The 13,361-nt window shown below is 37.9% G+C and overlaps 1 protein-coding gene across 3 annotated transcripts in view; it reads right to left on the minus strand.

The window, feature by feature from the left end:
* Window positions 1-2,352: 2,352 nt before the first annotated feature.
* LOC139980000 (alpha-N-acetylgalactosamine-specific lectin-like) overlaps window positions 2,353-13,361 on the minus strand; it is a 74,314-nt gene continuing 63,305 nt past the window's right edge. For 2 of the 3 annotated variants that reach the window (XM_071991338.1, XM_071991348.1), the window contains exons 2-3: window positions 3,376-3,535; window positions 2,353-2,664 (exon numbers count right to left, since the gene is read on the minus strand). In XM_071991338.1, coding sequence (XP_071847439.1) covers window positions 2,440-2,664; window positions 3,376-3,535 — 385 coding nt within the window. In that variant the 3' untranslated portion in view covers window positions 2,353-2,439. Of the gene's footprint in view, window positions 2,665-3,375; window positions 3,536-4,909; window positions 5,125-13,361 lie in introns of those variants that run through there. The other variant, XM_071991329.1, reaches the window with a different exon arrangement.

Consider the following 13,361-nt stretch of genomic DNA (forward strand, 5'->3'; position numbering starts at 1 on the left):
ATGGCCGGCCTGGGGGAGGGGTTTAAGGGGAGGGGTGTCCCCCTCCCCTTTGAATTTTTTTGCATTTCCAGGTAGCCTCAGATGCAATTTGGTGCAATATAGCACACTTCAACACCGACTCCATTTTGCAAACTTAATTTTGTATTTTCACCTTGCCTTAGATGCAATTTGGTGCTCCAAATGAGATTTTTTTTTCTCATTTGGAAATGAAAAAGGGGTTTTCTGACTTGCGAAGCGGGGGGAGGGGGCGGAATGATACTTCCGCCCCTCCACATTTTTCACTGGGGGGGGGGCTGGCGCCCCCCAGCCCCCCGGTTCCTACGCCCTTGTTGACATCGTCAGATGTATATTACTAGTCAATTAGCAAAAGGAACAGAATCGTCTCTATCGTGGGACACCCAGTTTGGACACTTTTTCTATACTGTACTGTCATGTCCCGCTTCAGAGCACTCGTATTGTCAGTACGCGCAGTATGAATATAATGTTTCTATCAGATCAAGGTTAGGAACTGTTTGTACTGTCAATACAAGTGCTTTGAGAGCATGATATTGGAGTACAGTTTAGAGAGGTATTATCATTAGTATCAGATAAAGTTTTTACTGACTACTGGCAGTACCAGTGCTTTGAAGCATGTGGGAGGACAGTTTAGAGAGGTATTAGCATTAATAATTGTCCCAACTGGCTGCGTGGGAAGGCAAAATGATGAATATTCAGTAGCCGCTGCGGCTCACTTTATATAGGTTATTACAACATTCGGTTTTCTTTAGTATTTTTTCTTTGGTAGCAACTTAAAAGCGAATAAAATATGTTAATTATAACAAGAAGACCAATGTCTTCGGGATGTTTAATGAACTATTATCTACTGCATCCAATATGGAGAGTAGTATGGACATTATTTTCCCTGAAACCTCATTTCGTTGATCATATATGGATCACTTGTTGTACTATATTCTATTCTTAAGTTTTTCTTTCTTTTTTTTCTTTTTGGGGAGTCTCCTACTTTGTTAAGCCTTACAGGCTTTATAGGAGACTTCCCGTCACACTGTAAATTGTGATGAAACAAATAAATATACAAATATACAAATACTATACAAAAACTAGCAACGATTAACCTGAAAGGAAATTAAAGGCATCCTTCATCGATCAGACCAAAAAGAACTGATGTCGGATCTGTGGCCGTGGATCGACTATATCATGATGAAATGTAAGGAAGAGCAAGCAGGCGCGGCGGAACGGGAAAATTATTGGGGGGGGGGGGGCTAATGTGTGGAGACTATCTAAGCGGAGTGCCACCATCGGTTGGCGCGGAGCGTACAAGAAAATTTTGGGTTTTTTCAAACCCCCAGATGGTCGGAAACGGCACTTTCCGAGTGTTTTATGCTGCGAATACCTAGCCCTAAAATATGGGTCTCAAGCCTGCAATTTCTCAGATTGCACGTAAAAGTCTGTAAAAACATTGTAATTTGTATATTCGATGGTGTTTTAAGAGAGTAGCTATTACTCGTAGTGTACTCGCGAGTAAGGTAGTGTAGTAAGGGCAGTGGCGAAGCTAGGGGTATTGGTCAGGGGGGCAAGAATGGTCTGTACTGGGCGCTTTCGACACTATCTAAGCGGAGCACCACCACAGGTTGGCGCGGAGCGTACAGAAAATTTTTGAGTAAAGATACTCCCTAGATTGCAGGAAATGACCCTTTCCGGGCCTTGCTAATTTGCAGATAAACGGAGAATAAAGAGGTGTCGTCGCCATTTTGTCGGAAAATTACACCAACAGATTATGACAAATGTCAATAGGTAGATGAGAGCGCAATAAAAAAAGTCAATAATCGCGAATAAGTAAAAAGTAGTGAAAAGCTGAAAAGGGCGCCAGCAGTCCATTTGAGTCCGTCGGGGGGGGGGGGGGGCATCCGCCCCCTGACTGTATATATGGACGCTCCGCCACTAAGTAAGGGGATGTTGGAGAACTGGCTGAAATGAGGCAAGTCATTTGCCTAAGACGAAGTTGTGTTACGCTTACCGGTACTCACACTCACTGCTTCCACTTTTCAAGGGGCGTGAAGACGCGGTTGGGGTGACAATGTGGTCTATAGCCAGGGGACGGGCCGAGGGTCCCCCAGCAATTACTAAAATTATTACACCTATAGTATACGTGTGCATCGGACAGATCGACAAGTATGCATTGAAAAATGGGCAGATGCACGTTTCGGAGCCTTGGTAAATATTGGGGGGGCTTATCATGCATTTGCCCCCTCAACTTTTTCATTGGGGGGGCTGAGCCCCCCCAAGCCCCCCCCCCCCGGTTCCGCCGCCACTGAGAGCAAGTTGTCCAAATAAAGTTGACACGACACTCAACTATTCGTTTTATGCATATTTATTTTTGATGGCGCTCTATCAGTATCAGTACACTACAACTGACAAAGAAGGGAAACATTTTCCACAAACCTAAATAATAGCATATTCGCACATGTAGGCCTTCTTAGCAAAACATTTCGCATCATCCCATTTGCCGTCAGTACGAGCTTGTTTGGTTACCATGGTTCCACAGTCGCTGTTTCCGCCTCCGTTATCAGGTTGTTCTCCTCCCCAGTTGATAAAAGTGACATTTGTTCCGTCACTCCATACCCACGTACCCTCTTCATCTCGATCTGTAAAACCAGTCCAAATATACTGCAAAAGAAGGAAAGAAAATAGATGAAAGGGGAATGTAGTATATACTCAAACTGTTCTAGAAAGAATGGAAGAAGGGGGTTGGGGGGGGTGGGGACGACGATCCGACGAGAAAATGTTGAAGTTTTGGGAGAGCGGTGAGGGAAGAAGCGAAGGTGGGGGGTGGGGGTAAGGATTAATTTGTTATTTTAAGTTCAGTTCATTATTTTTTAAAGTTAATTAAAACATTAAGAAGACGTTAGAAGACCTTGCTTCGATACTTTGTTCTGGTCCGCATTCACTTTTTATAGCCTTAATACGTCTTGCCTAAAATATTAACCATCTTCTCGAAACTTTGACTTTTTCCCTTCAAATTTTTACTATTTTCCTTCAAAAATTTGCTTATATCGTCTGAAAATTATAACCCCTTTTACTCATATTTTTTAGCTTCAATTTCAAAGGACTAAGGAGAAATAACTCGAAATTTTCAATTTTTGTATCAAAATTTGTCTGAAACTTCGACTGCATGCTCAAAACCGTTTATGTAGTTTATAATGCAAACCAGTACTTCGCTCTGAAAGCCAACAATTTCTCAATGCACGGACTTCTTGAAAGACCACATACGGACTTGCGCAGTACGAAACACATGCGCCGTATTCGATATTGTATAATACTACTAATGAGTGAACCATTATATATGAACTCCGTATAGGGGTAAAGTATATGACTTACTTCGAACTGCCTGCCACTTAAAGGAGCCAGCATTGAGACCCACCAATCGTGTAACCACTGGTTCTCTACCTGTGTACCAATAGATACCAGGTGACCATCACCCGTCTTACTGCACTCGTTTTCGGCATCCAACCACTTCAATTGGACCTGGTTGACAAACCTGCATAAAGAGATCAATGTGGATGGATTAATAAGTAACTTCCACCATTTTAGGACACATTGGGTAGGGTGGGGGGGGGGGGTAGATGGGGTGGGGATAAAGGAGGGGTTTGAATTGTTTACGAGGTGTTTCTGGTTAAATCAAGAGCGGTCCATTGACAACCGCATCGTGATAATCTTGAAGGGTTTGTAAAACCATCTCTAGGTCTGTGCCAACCTAGACCCGGTTTTCATCCTTTATTGATAGGAGGAGGGTGCTTTACTCCCACAGAATATCTCCGAGAGTAGGAGAATGCAGGTTGCATTAAACTATTTTTAGAGAAATTAAAGAGCAACATAAAAGTAACATATAATACATCTTCCAAAGGATTCCTTTCACAGCTTTTACCATAACTTGAATTTTAGAGGGCGCTTCATCACTTTATGATATCGTCGACGTAAACGGTCGAGTCATTCACCGACCCGTATCTGTTGTTTTTTCTTCTCCCCTGCGGTTTATTTCGTGTTTCTTTCTGTTGTTCCTGAAACTGGCACATGACCGACGTTGACTTCAACTTCAAACCGACTCGTATGTAAGTCTTCACCATCCCCGCTTTTACCATTCTTACCTCTTTCAACCGGTTTGAAAATATTCAAATTTAAAGTGAGCCCCGTATTATCAGCCTGACTAAAACACAACGACATCACTTGGTTTATAAGACAAATTTTGTGTTGGTTTTGATAAAATTTCGACAGGATTGGAAATAAGCATCCCATCACGATGCATCAGTCAGTTCGACGGGTCAAATTTTATATTACACGAATACAATTTTTGAAAATAACTGATTTTGCATGCATTTAGAATTATTAGAAATATTAAGAGGGGCATTTTAGTAGTTTGATCGATTGCAATGTAGCTTCTAGATAACATTCCATGATATTTTTTGTAAAATTAAATGGTTATTAGTGAACGACACGGAAAATGCTACGCCTAATAAATGGCAAAAGAAGTACATTCATTGCAAAACAAAGCTTGCCATGGTTCTGGTATATAGAAATCATCAACAAATTTTCAAAATTAAAAACACACGTTACTGGTGACATCACAGATCAGTAGTGGATCCAGGATTTCTCTAAAGAGGGTGTCACAAGTATCGGTAGTTACTGAAATACTACCAAAACAGAGGTGCGTAATCAAACACTCTTTAAAAAAAGTAAGAAATACCCTGTCTAGAAATGTGCTAAATGTTCACACTATATGTATAGGCCTAGCCATATAGATACCTAAGTTTTGTGATCAATTTTATTTTAAAAGAAACGGCCTGCCCCCCCCCCCACTGGGCCACATCCTAGGCCCGACCTTGTAGGTCACCCATTTTGATAGAGTTTCACATACCTGTAGCAGCTTCCTGAATATTCCGTCCAGTTAGAGGGACAGGTAGCTAAAGCCGGTGCCAATATTGGTGCCATAGCAACGATGCTTAACAGAAACTTTGTCACTTTAGTTTTCTCCATAACTAAACTAGCAGCGATACATCGAGTGAAGTGAACTTATCCGTGAAGACGACTATCTGTACGAATTGTGCCTTTACCACGTACACGATTCGCGACTTATATACGACTAATTCCTAACTGAATGTGAACAGAACCAAAAACCCGATATGATAATCACACAATAATTATTAGGGCGGTAACCGTTTTATTATCCCATTAGCTTTTACTTGAAGCGAAGCATGCACACTCCAGTTATGGTCCAATATTGTTAAATATAGACTTATGAAATATAGGAGTGTCGCATTATATATATATATATATATATATATATAAATATAAATATATATAAATATATATATATATATATATATATTTATACATATATATATATACATACATACACACATATATATATATATACATATACATATACATATATATATATATATACATATACATATATATACATATATATATATATATATAAATATATATAAATATATATATATATATATATATATATATATATATTTATATATATATATACATACATACATACATACATACATACATACATACATACATACATACATATATATATATATACATACATATATATATATATAGGGATATATATATACATATACATATAAATATATCACCCCCTTGATTTTTTAAAAATTGTTACAACATGCGACACTCCTTTATTTCATAATTTTCCTTTTGTTTCACTTTATATATTATGACCTTTTACATAAAAATGGGAGACAATGACATACTTTGACATGTATACTTATCAAATTTTATGAAATGAGTCAGCGGACTTTAGTCGATGACATTTCTTCTAGTAAAAGTTTTGCAAACAAACACTTTTATCCGTCGAGGCAATGGGACATCTCAACGGTGGTATAGGATTCCACTGAGGATATAGAACTTTATATGTATTTAGTCATTAAACATCACGGGAAAAAAACACGCGTTTAAATCGCCGTTTTCGGTCTGTAATTGCGACGTAAATTCCGAGTTCCAGCCTGTTTCCGTTACGTTTCCACTCCTGAAACTAGTGATTAAGGTAAGCTTACGACCCAACTTAAACGCGTGAGTTTTCCGCGTTCGCGATGACTTATTTACCGAGTACGCGGTGACCGTAAACGCCAAGTGTCATCCAAATACGGTGAAGCTCACTTAATCGTGCGGTTTCAGGGAAGGGTAATCTTTACGTTTCCGGTCACAATTACAACAGATTCGCTACCTTAAACATGACCGTTAATCTGGAGTTTACGTTTGAATCCAGCAGTAAACTTCTCGCATTGATCATCGTAAACGCCATGATTACACCAATATATACGGAGAAACGTGGTCATCGTAAACACATTACTTACGACCAATACAGGGGCTGGGCTTATTCGCCACGTTTAGGGAGTCTTAATCGGGTTGATTAGGCTGAGAAATACACGGACCACCTCTATCAAATATTACATTTGATTTAAAGAAAATTAAAAATAATAAATATAAAATCACACTCGTTTGATTTTCCACTTTTTTATTTATATATTTGCACCTCATATCGCATCGTAAACGTTTATTTGTTATTTTTACACTTACACAAAAATTAGTGTAAATGAACGAAATACCACTTCTAATGTGTAAATACATCTAAATGCAACTCAATATTGCTTTACATCATAGTGTTGAATATTCAGCTTTTTGAATACAAAGTTTAAACCTCGAGAAGCCATTTTCCTTTTCAAATTTCAAAACATGCATTATTGTCCGGAGAATGTTTTTTGATGCCCAAATATTACTCTACTTACATTGTGGCAATTATATACACATGCAACGATTTTAATGCCAGGTGAAAGAAGGAAAAAAAAAAAGTAAATATGGAATGTTTCTATTTTTAGTTACTAGTTTGCAAATCCAAACCTCTGAAAACCAGCTACCCACTTGAAGTAACTTAACATATCAGCAGTTAAATTGAACCAAACAAATTTATGTTTAAAATTCGGTGTGTTTATCCTCAGATGATATAAACGCCTAGTCACTTCTTCCATGATGGTTATCGGCCCCTCGACCCCCCCCCGTCCACCCAGGCCCGGAAACGGTACCAGCCTCTTTTATGTGGAACGAACTTGACACAGAACACCACTTCCTGCCTCATTTCGTAGCACGCTTAATATTTTGTTGCTGCTTTAAATTTTATTGTAATTAACATATATTTTGATATAAAATGCAATGATAGCCCAAACAAGATCTCTAATTTTTTTACCCTGAAAGTCTGGAATTAGCCATGCATGAATAATAAAAGACAAACGTAAAAGTACAACAACATTTCGACAAATTATTAGGCCTATGCTCTATAGCTATGTCTTATTTTAAAATATGATTTACTAAATGATTCATTAACAATTAATAGAATCATGCTTTTTTCTTGGCTTTTGTTTCCTGAAAATATTTTAAGGATAACTTAATCCTTAACATTTAATCCCTTGATGGAATATATTAGCTGTGAAGGGAAATTTAAAAGAGGCTTCCATTAAAGCAAAAGACTAACAAGAAAATAATAATTAATCTGACATCTATTATTATGGGCATATTCTTTCTTCCTTGTTGCATTTATCTCAGGCAGGATTTCTTTTTAAAGGTATCATGTAATTACACCAAATGTTAAATTAGAGAAAACTCTTCTTTATTATACAAAATCGTCAACTGCAACTTGTTTGTATCCGAAACAACGGCGTTTGCTGTTTGTTCCTGGTGCCTCATTAATCAACAAATGCTCAGGACAGGATTATCCACGTGCAACTGGGGCACGAGTTTAAACGTTGGGTAAAAAAATTCAAAGAAATATTGTTATAACGTTACATTATTCTACGCTGTATGGTACAAAAAGTTCAAAGAAGTCAAACGAAATGGACTTCGATATGCAGTCTTTACGCTGTTGATCAATGACTGTTTTTATGTGATGTTTTTATCTACGTATCATAACTACCGTGGGCAAATAGATGTCTTTTGTGAGCTATACATCCGGCGTTATCCGGTACCAATGTATCTCTATGGAAGCTCCAATAAACTGTTTGCCACGGGCCTCCCACAAGCTTAATCCGGCACATCAAACAATGACCATTTTCACCATTTGGAGGGGGGTCATACCTTCATTGTTATTGTTCAGCCTAATTAACAGCCCAAGTTGGGGCGTCAGTTGGTACGCATTTTAAAGATACGTCTCCTTTCCTAACGGTGGGTATCCTTTTTTCTGGACTTTTCGCTAAGGAGAACGTCCTTATAGAATGAGTCCAGCCTCATTTTGTTCAGTCTTTCCGACTCCCAAGTGAACTCCTGCACTACGGTACCCTAGCTCGTTCGCTCTCCATGTCAGATTCCTCGGATGACATATACTCAGTTGACATCACTGTACAGTCTGTCTTTTCTCTCCTCTGACCAGTCTATGTTCTTCATTGCGCTCAATCTACACTGAAGTTTCTGTAAACAAAGACACAAGAATAAGTATGAATTAGACATATATAAAAACCAGTTGGCATATAGTTTACTTTTGTCGAAAAACATATTAGCTCCAACTGTCAATATCTCCAGCCCCCCCCCCCAGTGAAAAATGTGGAGGCGCGGAAGTATCATTCCGCCTCGCCCCCCCCCCCCCCCCCGCTTCGCAAGTCAGAAAAACCCCTTTTTCATTTCCAAATGAGAAAAAAAAATCTCATTTGGAGCACCAAATTGCATCTAAGGCCAGGTGAAAATACAAAATTAAGTTTACAAAATGGGGTGGGTGTTGAAGTGTGCTTTATTGCACCAAATTGCATCTGAGGCCACCTGGAAATGCAAAAACTCCCCTTAGACCCCTCCCCCGGGCCGGCCATCAGTCTTCAACCCCCCTACTCAAATGTACCTTCCTACGCCACTGTATATTTCAACGGTTTACAAAGCAGATTTGTTTATGGGTTGGGGGAGGTAGGGGTACGTGGTCGGGTGACGTTCACCATCACAAGGTTAGAACGTGAATGTATCAATAACAGTATACCCTGGCAAATTGTGCATGAAACATTTTACAGATATCTAAAAGGAGATTATTATATTATTTCTCTCACTGTCATATTTTAACTCTTTTAATTTATCGTTTTTAAAGAAGCGAATGCCTGTACAGGTCTAGGGTTAATATAACGGTGACTTTTAGTGATTGAAAAATTACATTAATAAGTCTTGGCCTATGTTACGTACCGAACAATCCAGTAGCACAGAGAACTTCGTTTTCTTTTTTTTTCGAAAGAAGTTGTTCCTTCTCAGCCAGTAGTGCTCGGAGTGCCTTTAATTCTTCCTTGAAATGTTTGCATCGAGCTTTCTGTCACAACATGTGCATACTGCCGCGGTAGTTCCAACTGTCGCTGCTTCTAAATGTTTTTTCTTTTTCCAATACACGTATGACATTTTCCTGCGGAACATCATTAAAAACCAGCGACGGATTGAATTGAAAGTGTACTTTTATAAACTGGCAACCTTGCTTCCACGGAGCTTTCTGTTACTTCTGCAATAAACCACGAAGCCGGAATCGTCCATTTTGAATGCTCTTTGCAATGTAGAACTCGACTGAGGATCAAGTGCGGTGTGAATCAAACCAACGTGTTGCTACTTGTGATGCCGCCTTTTACTGATTTCAAATTGCCCGCTTTCTAGTAAGCCCAGGCTGTGACGTAATTAACTATACTGAATACGTTATTGTTACTAACCAACTGGAGTAGCCAACCAGTGAACTGCAAAGTGACAGACAGTAAACTTTATCATTGTGAAGTGACCGGAAATTTCACTTCCTCATCTGGAAATGGTATTTATAGTAAGTGAGCAGTATACTTTTCTGTTTCGTACATACATTGCGGTGGGTATTTGTGCGTTTCATCGCTTTACGTGCATGATATAGGCCTTGAATATACTTCTTCGAATATCACTTGACGGCATATTGAGAGAAATCGGCAGAGCAAAAAATGGACTGTTGAAATCTATCTCGACTAATCTATGAAAAAGAATATGGACAATGGGAATCGTAAGAGGAGCATTTAAAACGGGGGGAAGGGGGAGGGGCAGGGGGCATGTGGTAGGAGGTTGGAAAAAGTTTCGCACAAAATTTAAGCAAAAATTACTTAAATCTCAAATATGGATTTGCGCCGCTATGACCGACAAAGTTTAGGCGAGGTTTTTGAAGCCTGACACTGAGTACCGATTGTTCGATATCCCAGTTCCGAGGTTTACCACATATTGGGGAACCTGACGAGGGGGGAGGGGGGTGAGTGGGTGGGGTGCACCACATGGTTGCATTGGGTCCCCAATATAGCGTTAAAGGAGGTCTAATTAAAGTACCCTAATTATTGTAAATGCTCATTTAAACGTCGCGGGTTCGCGGAAGCTAACTTGGCGAAAACAGCAAAGGGAAAACTCGATTGGATTTCAAGTGACAAAAATTGTGCGATGCTATGTACGCAGTGTGAATCCTCCAAGCCATAGTTTTTTTGTTTTTTTGTTTTGTTTTTTTTTTGTCTTGTCTTCGAAAAGACTTCAACGCAAGCGATTCTTTTCACATATCAGTTCATGGAAACTGCAATTATTATATTATCATTATGTTCTACTAGTCCATAAATTTGTTAGTACAATCATGGAGGTAAAAACCTCCATCATACAATGGTACAATGTCCTTTCTACTCTTCTGTAGCTCCATAGTTAGCATCCAACATTGATATTTCCGAATTCTACGGTCCAGCAACAATAGACAGCTAAATTCAAATCTGTATGGAAGCCGTGAACTGCCGCTTCTAAAACTTGTTGACGATCTCGTGAACTTATGTTAAAGTCGGAGGAAACTGAATATAGCAGTTTGTCGATCATTTAACCATGCTTTGACTCGATCAGTGATCATGTAGAAGCTGGAATCTTACAATAAACAATTAAACAATGTGAAGCGTGTCACAGTGACAATAGCGTTTGATATTTACATGTTATTCAGTATATCACGCCTTTTTGACAGTAATCACAAACACATTCTTGCTATATTTTTCAGAGACCCACGAGTTATCATTTTAAAAGGTTTGAAATTCTGACACTCTTCAAAATGCGGCAGTATTTAATTTTTAACTTTATTCAGTTCCATATCAACAGCGTAATGATATAGCTACATTCCATTTTTTGACATTCAACATAGGCTATTAAATATCACTTGTGTATTTAACGTTACTTGATCGAGATGTAGTTTGCAATAATTTTCAGGAAAATTCGTGTCATATATATAACTATTGGAGAATAAAACCATTACCTTGATCCGGCACATGCATATGGATTTCGCTGTGTGTGCTACGTATTGTAATGTAGGCGCTCTATTTTTGCCTTTATACGGCACTTATGTATGTTTATTTACTATATATATATATATATATATATATATATATATATATATATATATATATATATATATATATATATATATATATATATATATATATATATATATATATATATATATATATATATATATATATATATATATATATATATATATAGGAATAACGGAAAAACTGTTAAACAACTATGCTGCATTTAGAGAAAGGCTGGATCTCGAGTGAGATACAATAATTGAATTAGGTAAGTGATTGGAAGTAAAACAGCCAATGTTTGGTTTATATATATATATATATCTATATATATATATATATATATATATATATATATATATATATATATATATATATATATATATATATATATATATGAAAATCGTAATGAGTTTGTAAATCAAGAACAGTGAAACAAACTTTCAGCCTCCACCAGGATTCGAGCCACGGGCCTCCCGCTCTGTACGGGGACACTCTAACCACTAGGCTATATGGACGCTGATTGTATGTCCAGAGGTTCGAAACCGGTAAGGAAGGTCTATATGTTTGGGACGTGCTATTCTGTTTATTTAAGACTTGCATGTGTCTGCATGAATGTATTACGGTACCCTCACAGGATAATACTTCCGTGTCTCAGGTATGCATTTCTTTAATGGAATTATATAACGGACACAGGACAATCTTAGCTATTATATATTTGCATATAGGTGCGTGATTTTTACAAACACCACACGTGAATATGCCAATTTTTTGGCATAATGCTTATTTTCTCAAGCGATATAAATTATTTTCGACATTTCCGTAAAAACTAAACAGTAATGAACGTCGTTTATACGTATTATACACAGGGACGTAACTAAGGCCTGATGATTGAGAGTGGGTAGGGGGGGGGGGGGAGAGATGTAGTGGCTGAAATTCCAACTGGATGGGATTTGGTGCCAGAAAATTCCGACTGCTGCCTTGTAACCCGCAGCCCCCCCCCCCCCCGCCCCCCACACCCTACTCGTCAACGATACAGTCAGTGTCAGTCAGTCAGTCAGTCAGACACTCCATCTTTCGCGACTGCACTTTTGTTTTTTTGGTACATTTGTACCACTGGCCCTCACTTCACAAATTTATTAATCACTCTGGTTAGCGAGTAAGCAATGAGTATAAGTTATCAGCTTGATAGGCTACATAGAATACCAACTAAAAAAGCTATGTTAATGTAACAAAGGGGAAAACTTTTCTTTTTCAACAAATTATATTCGAAGACATAGTGAACTACCCCAAAATACATTGCTTTTTCCTAGCGCGCTTAATATTATTTTCTTGGGGGGGGGGGGCTATTTATCACTCACATGAAAAAAATTAAATTGTTCACTTCATTCCAACTGAGCATTGGGAATGAAGTGAACAGTTAAACATTTTGCAGAAAAATGTTGAGTTGACGAGATACGATAAGTTGCCAATTAAACATTTTGCAGAAAATTTTACAATTGCTCAATTGGGATGAAGTGAACAATTCAACATTTTGCCAAAAACATGTCCAATTAACGAGATAAGATAAGTTGTCAATTGAACATTTTGCAGAAAAGTTTTCAATTGCTCAGATGGAACGAAGTGAACAAGTGAACACTTTGCAGCAAAATGTCAAATACACGAGATATGATAAGTTGTCAATTAAACATTTTTCAAAAATTGTTCAATCGCTCAGTTTAAGCAACTAAGCAATCCAACATTTTTCTGTTTTTTTTTTGGATAAGATTTTATCTTGTTATTTTAACAATTTACTGAAAAATTTCACTTTATGGGCAAAGTTTTTCTTATGTTGATGGCCATTTTAAGCTTCCGTAGAATAACATTGAGCGTTTTAATTGTATACGTTGTGCAATAGTTTATTAGGAATTTTTTTTTAGAGTATTCAAAATCACACGAAGTGTTGTAAGGTGGAGTATAAGAACCGCGAGATACAATTTCTTAATATGA

This window comes from Apostichopus japonicus, chromosome 2 (assembly GCF_037975245.1).
Source record: "Apostichopus japonicus isolate 1M-3 chromosome 2, ASM3797524v1, whole genome shotgun sequence".
NCBI classification, from domain to species: domain Eukaryota; kingdom Metazoa; phylum Echinodermata; class Holothuroidea; order Aspidochirotida; family Stichopodidae; genus Apostichopus; species Apostichopus japonicus.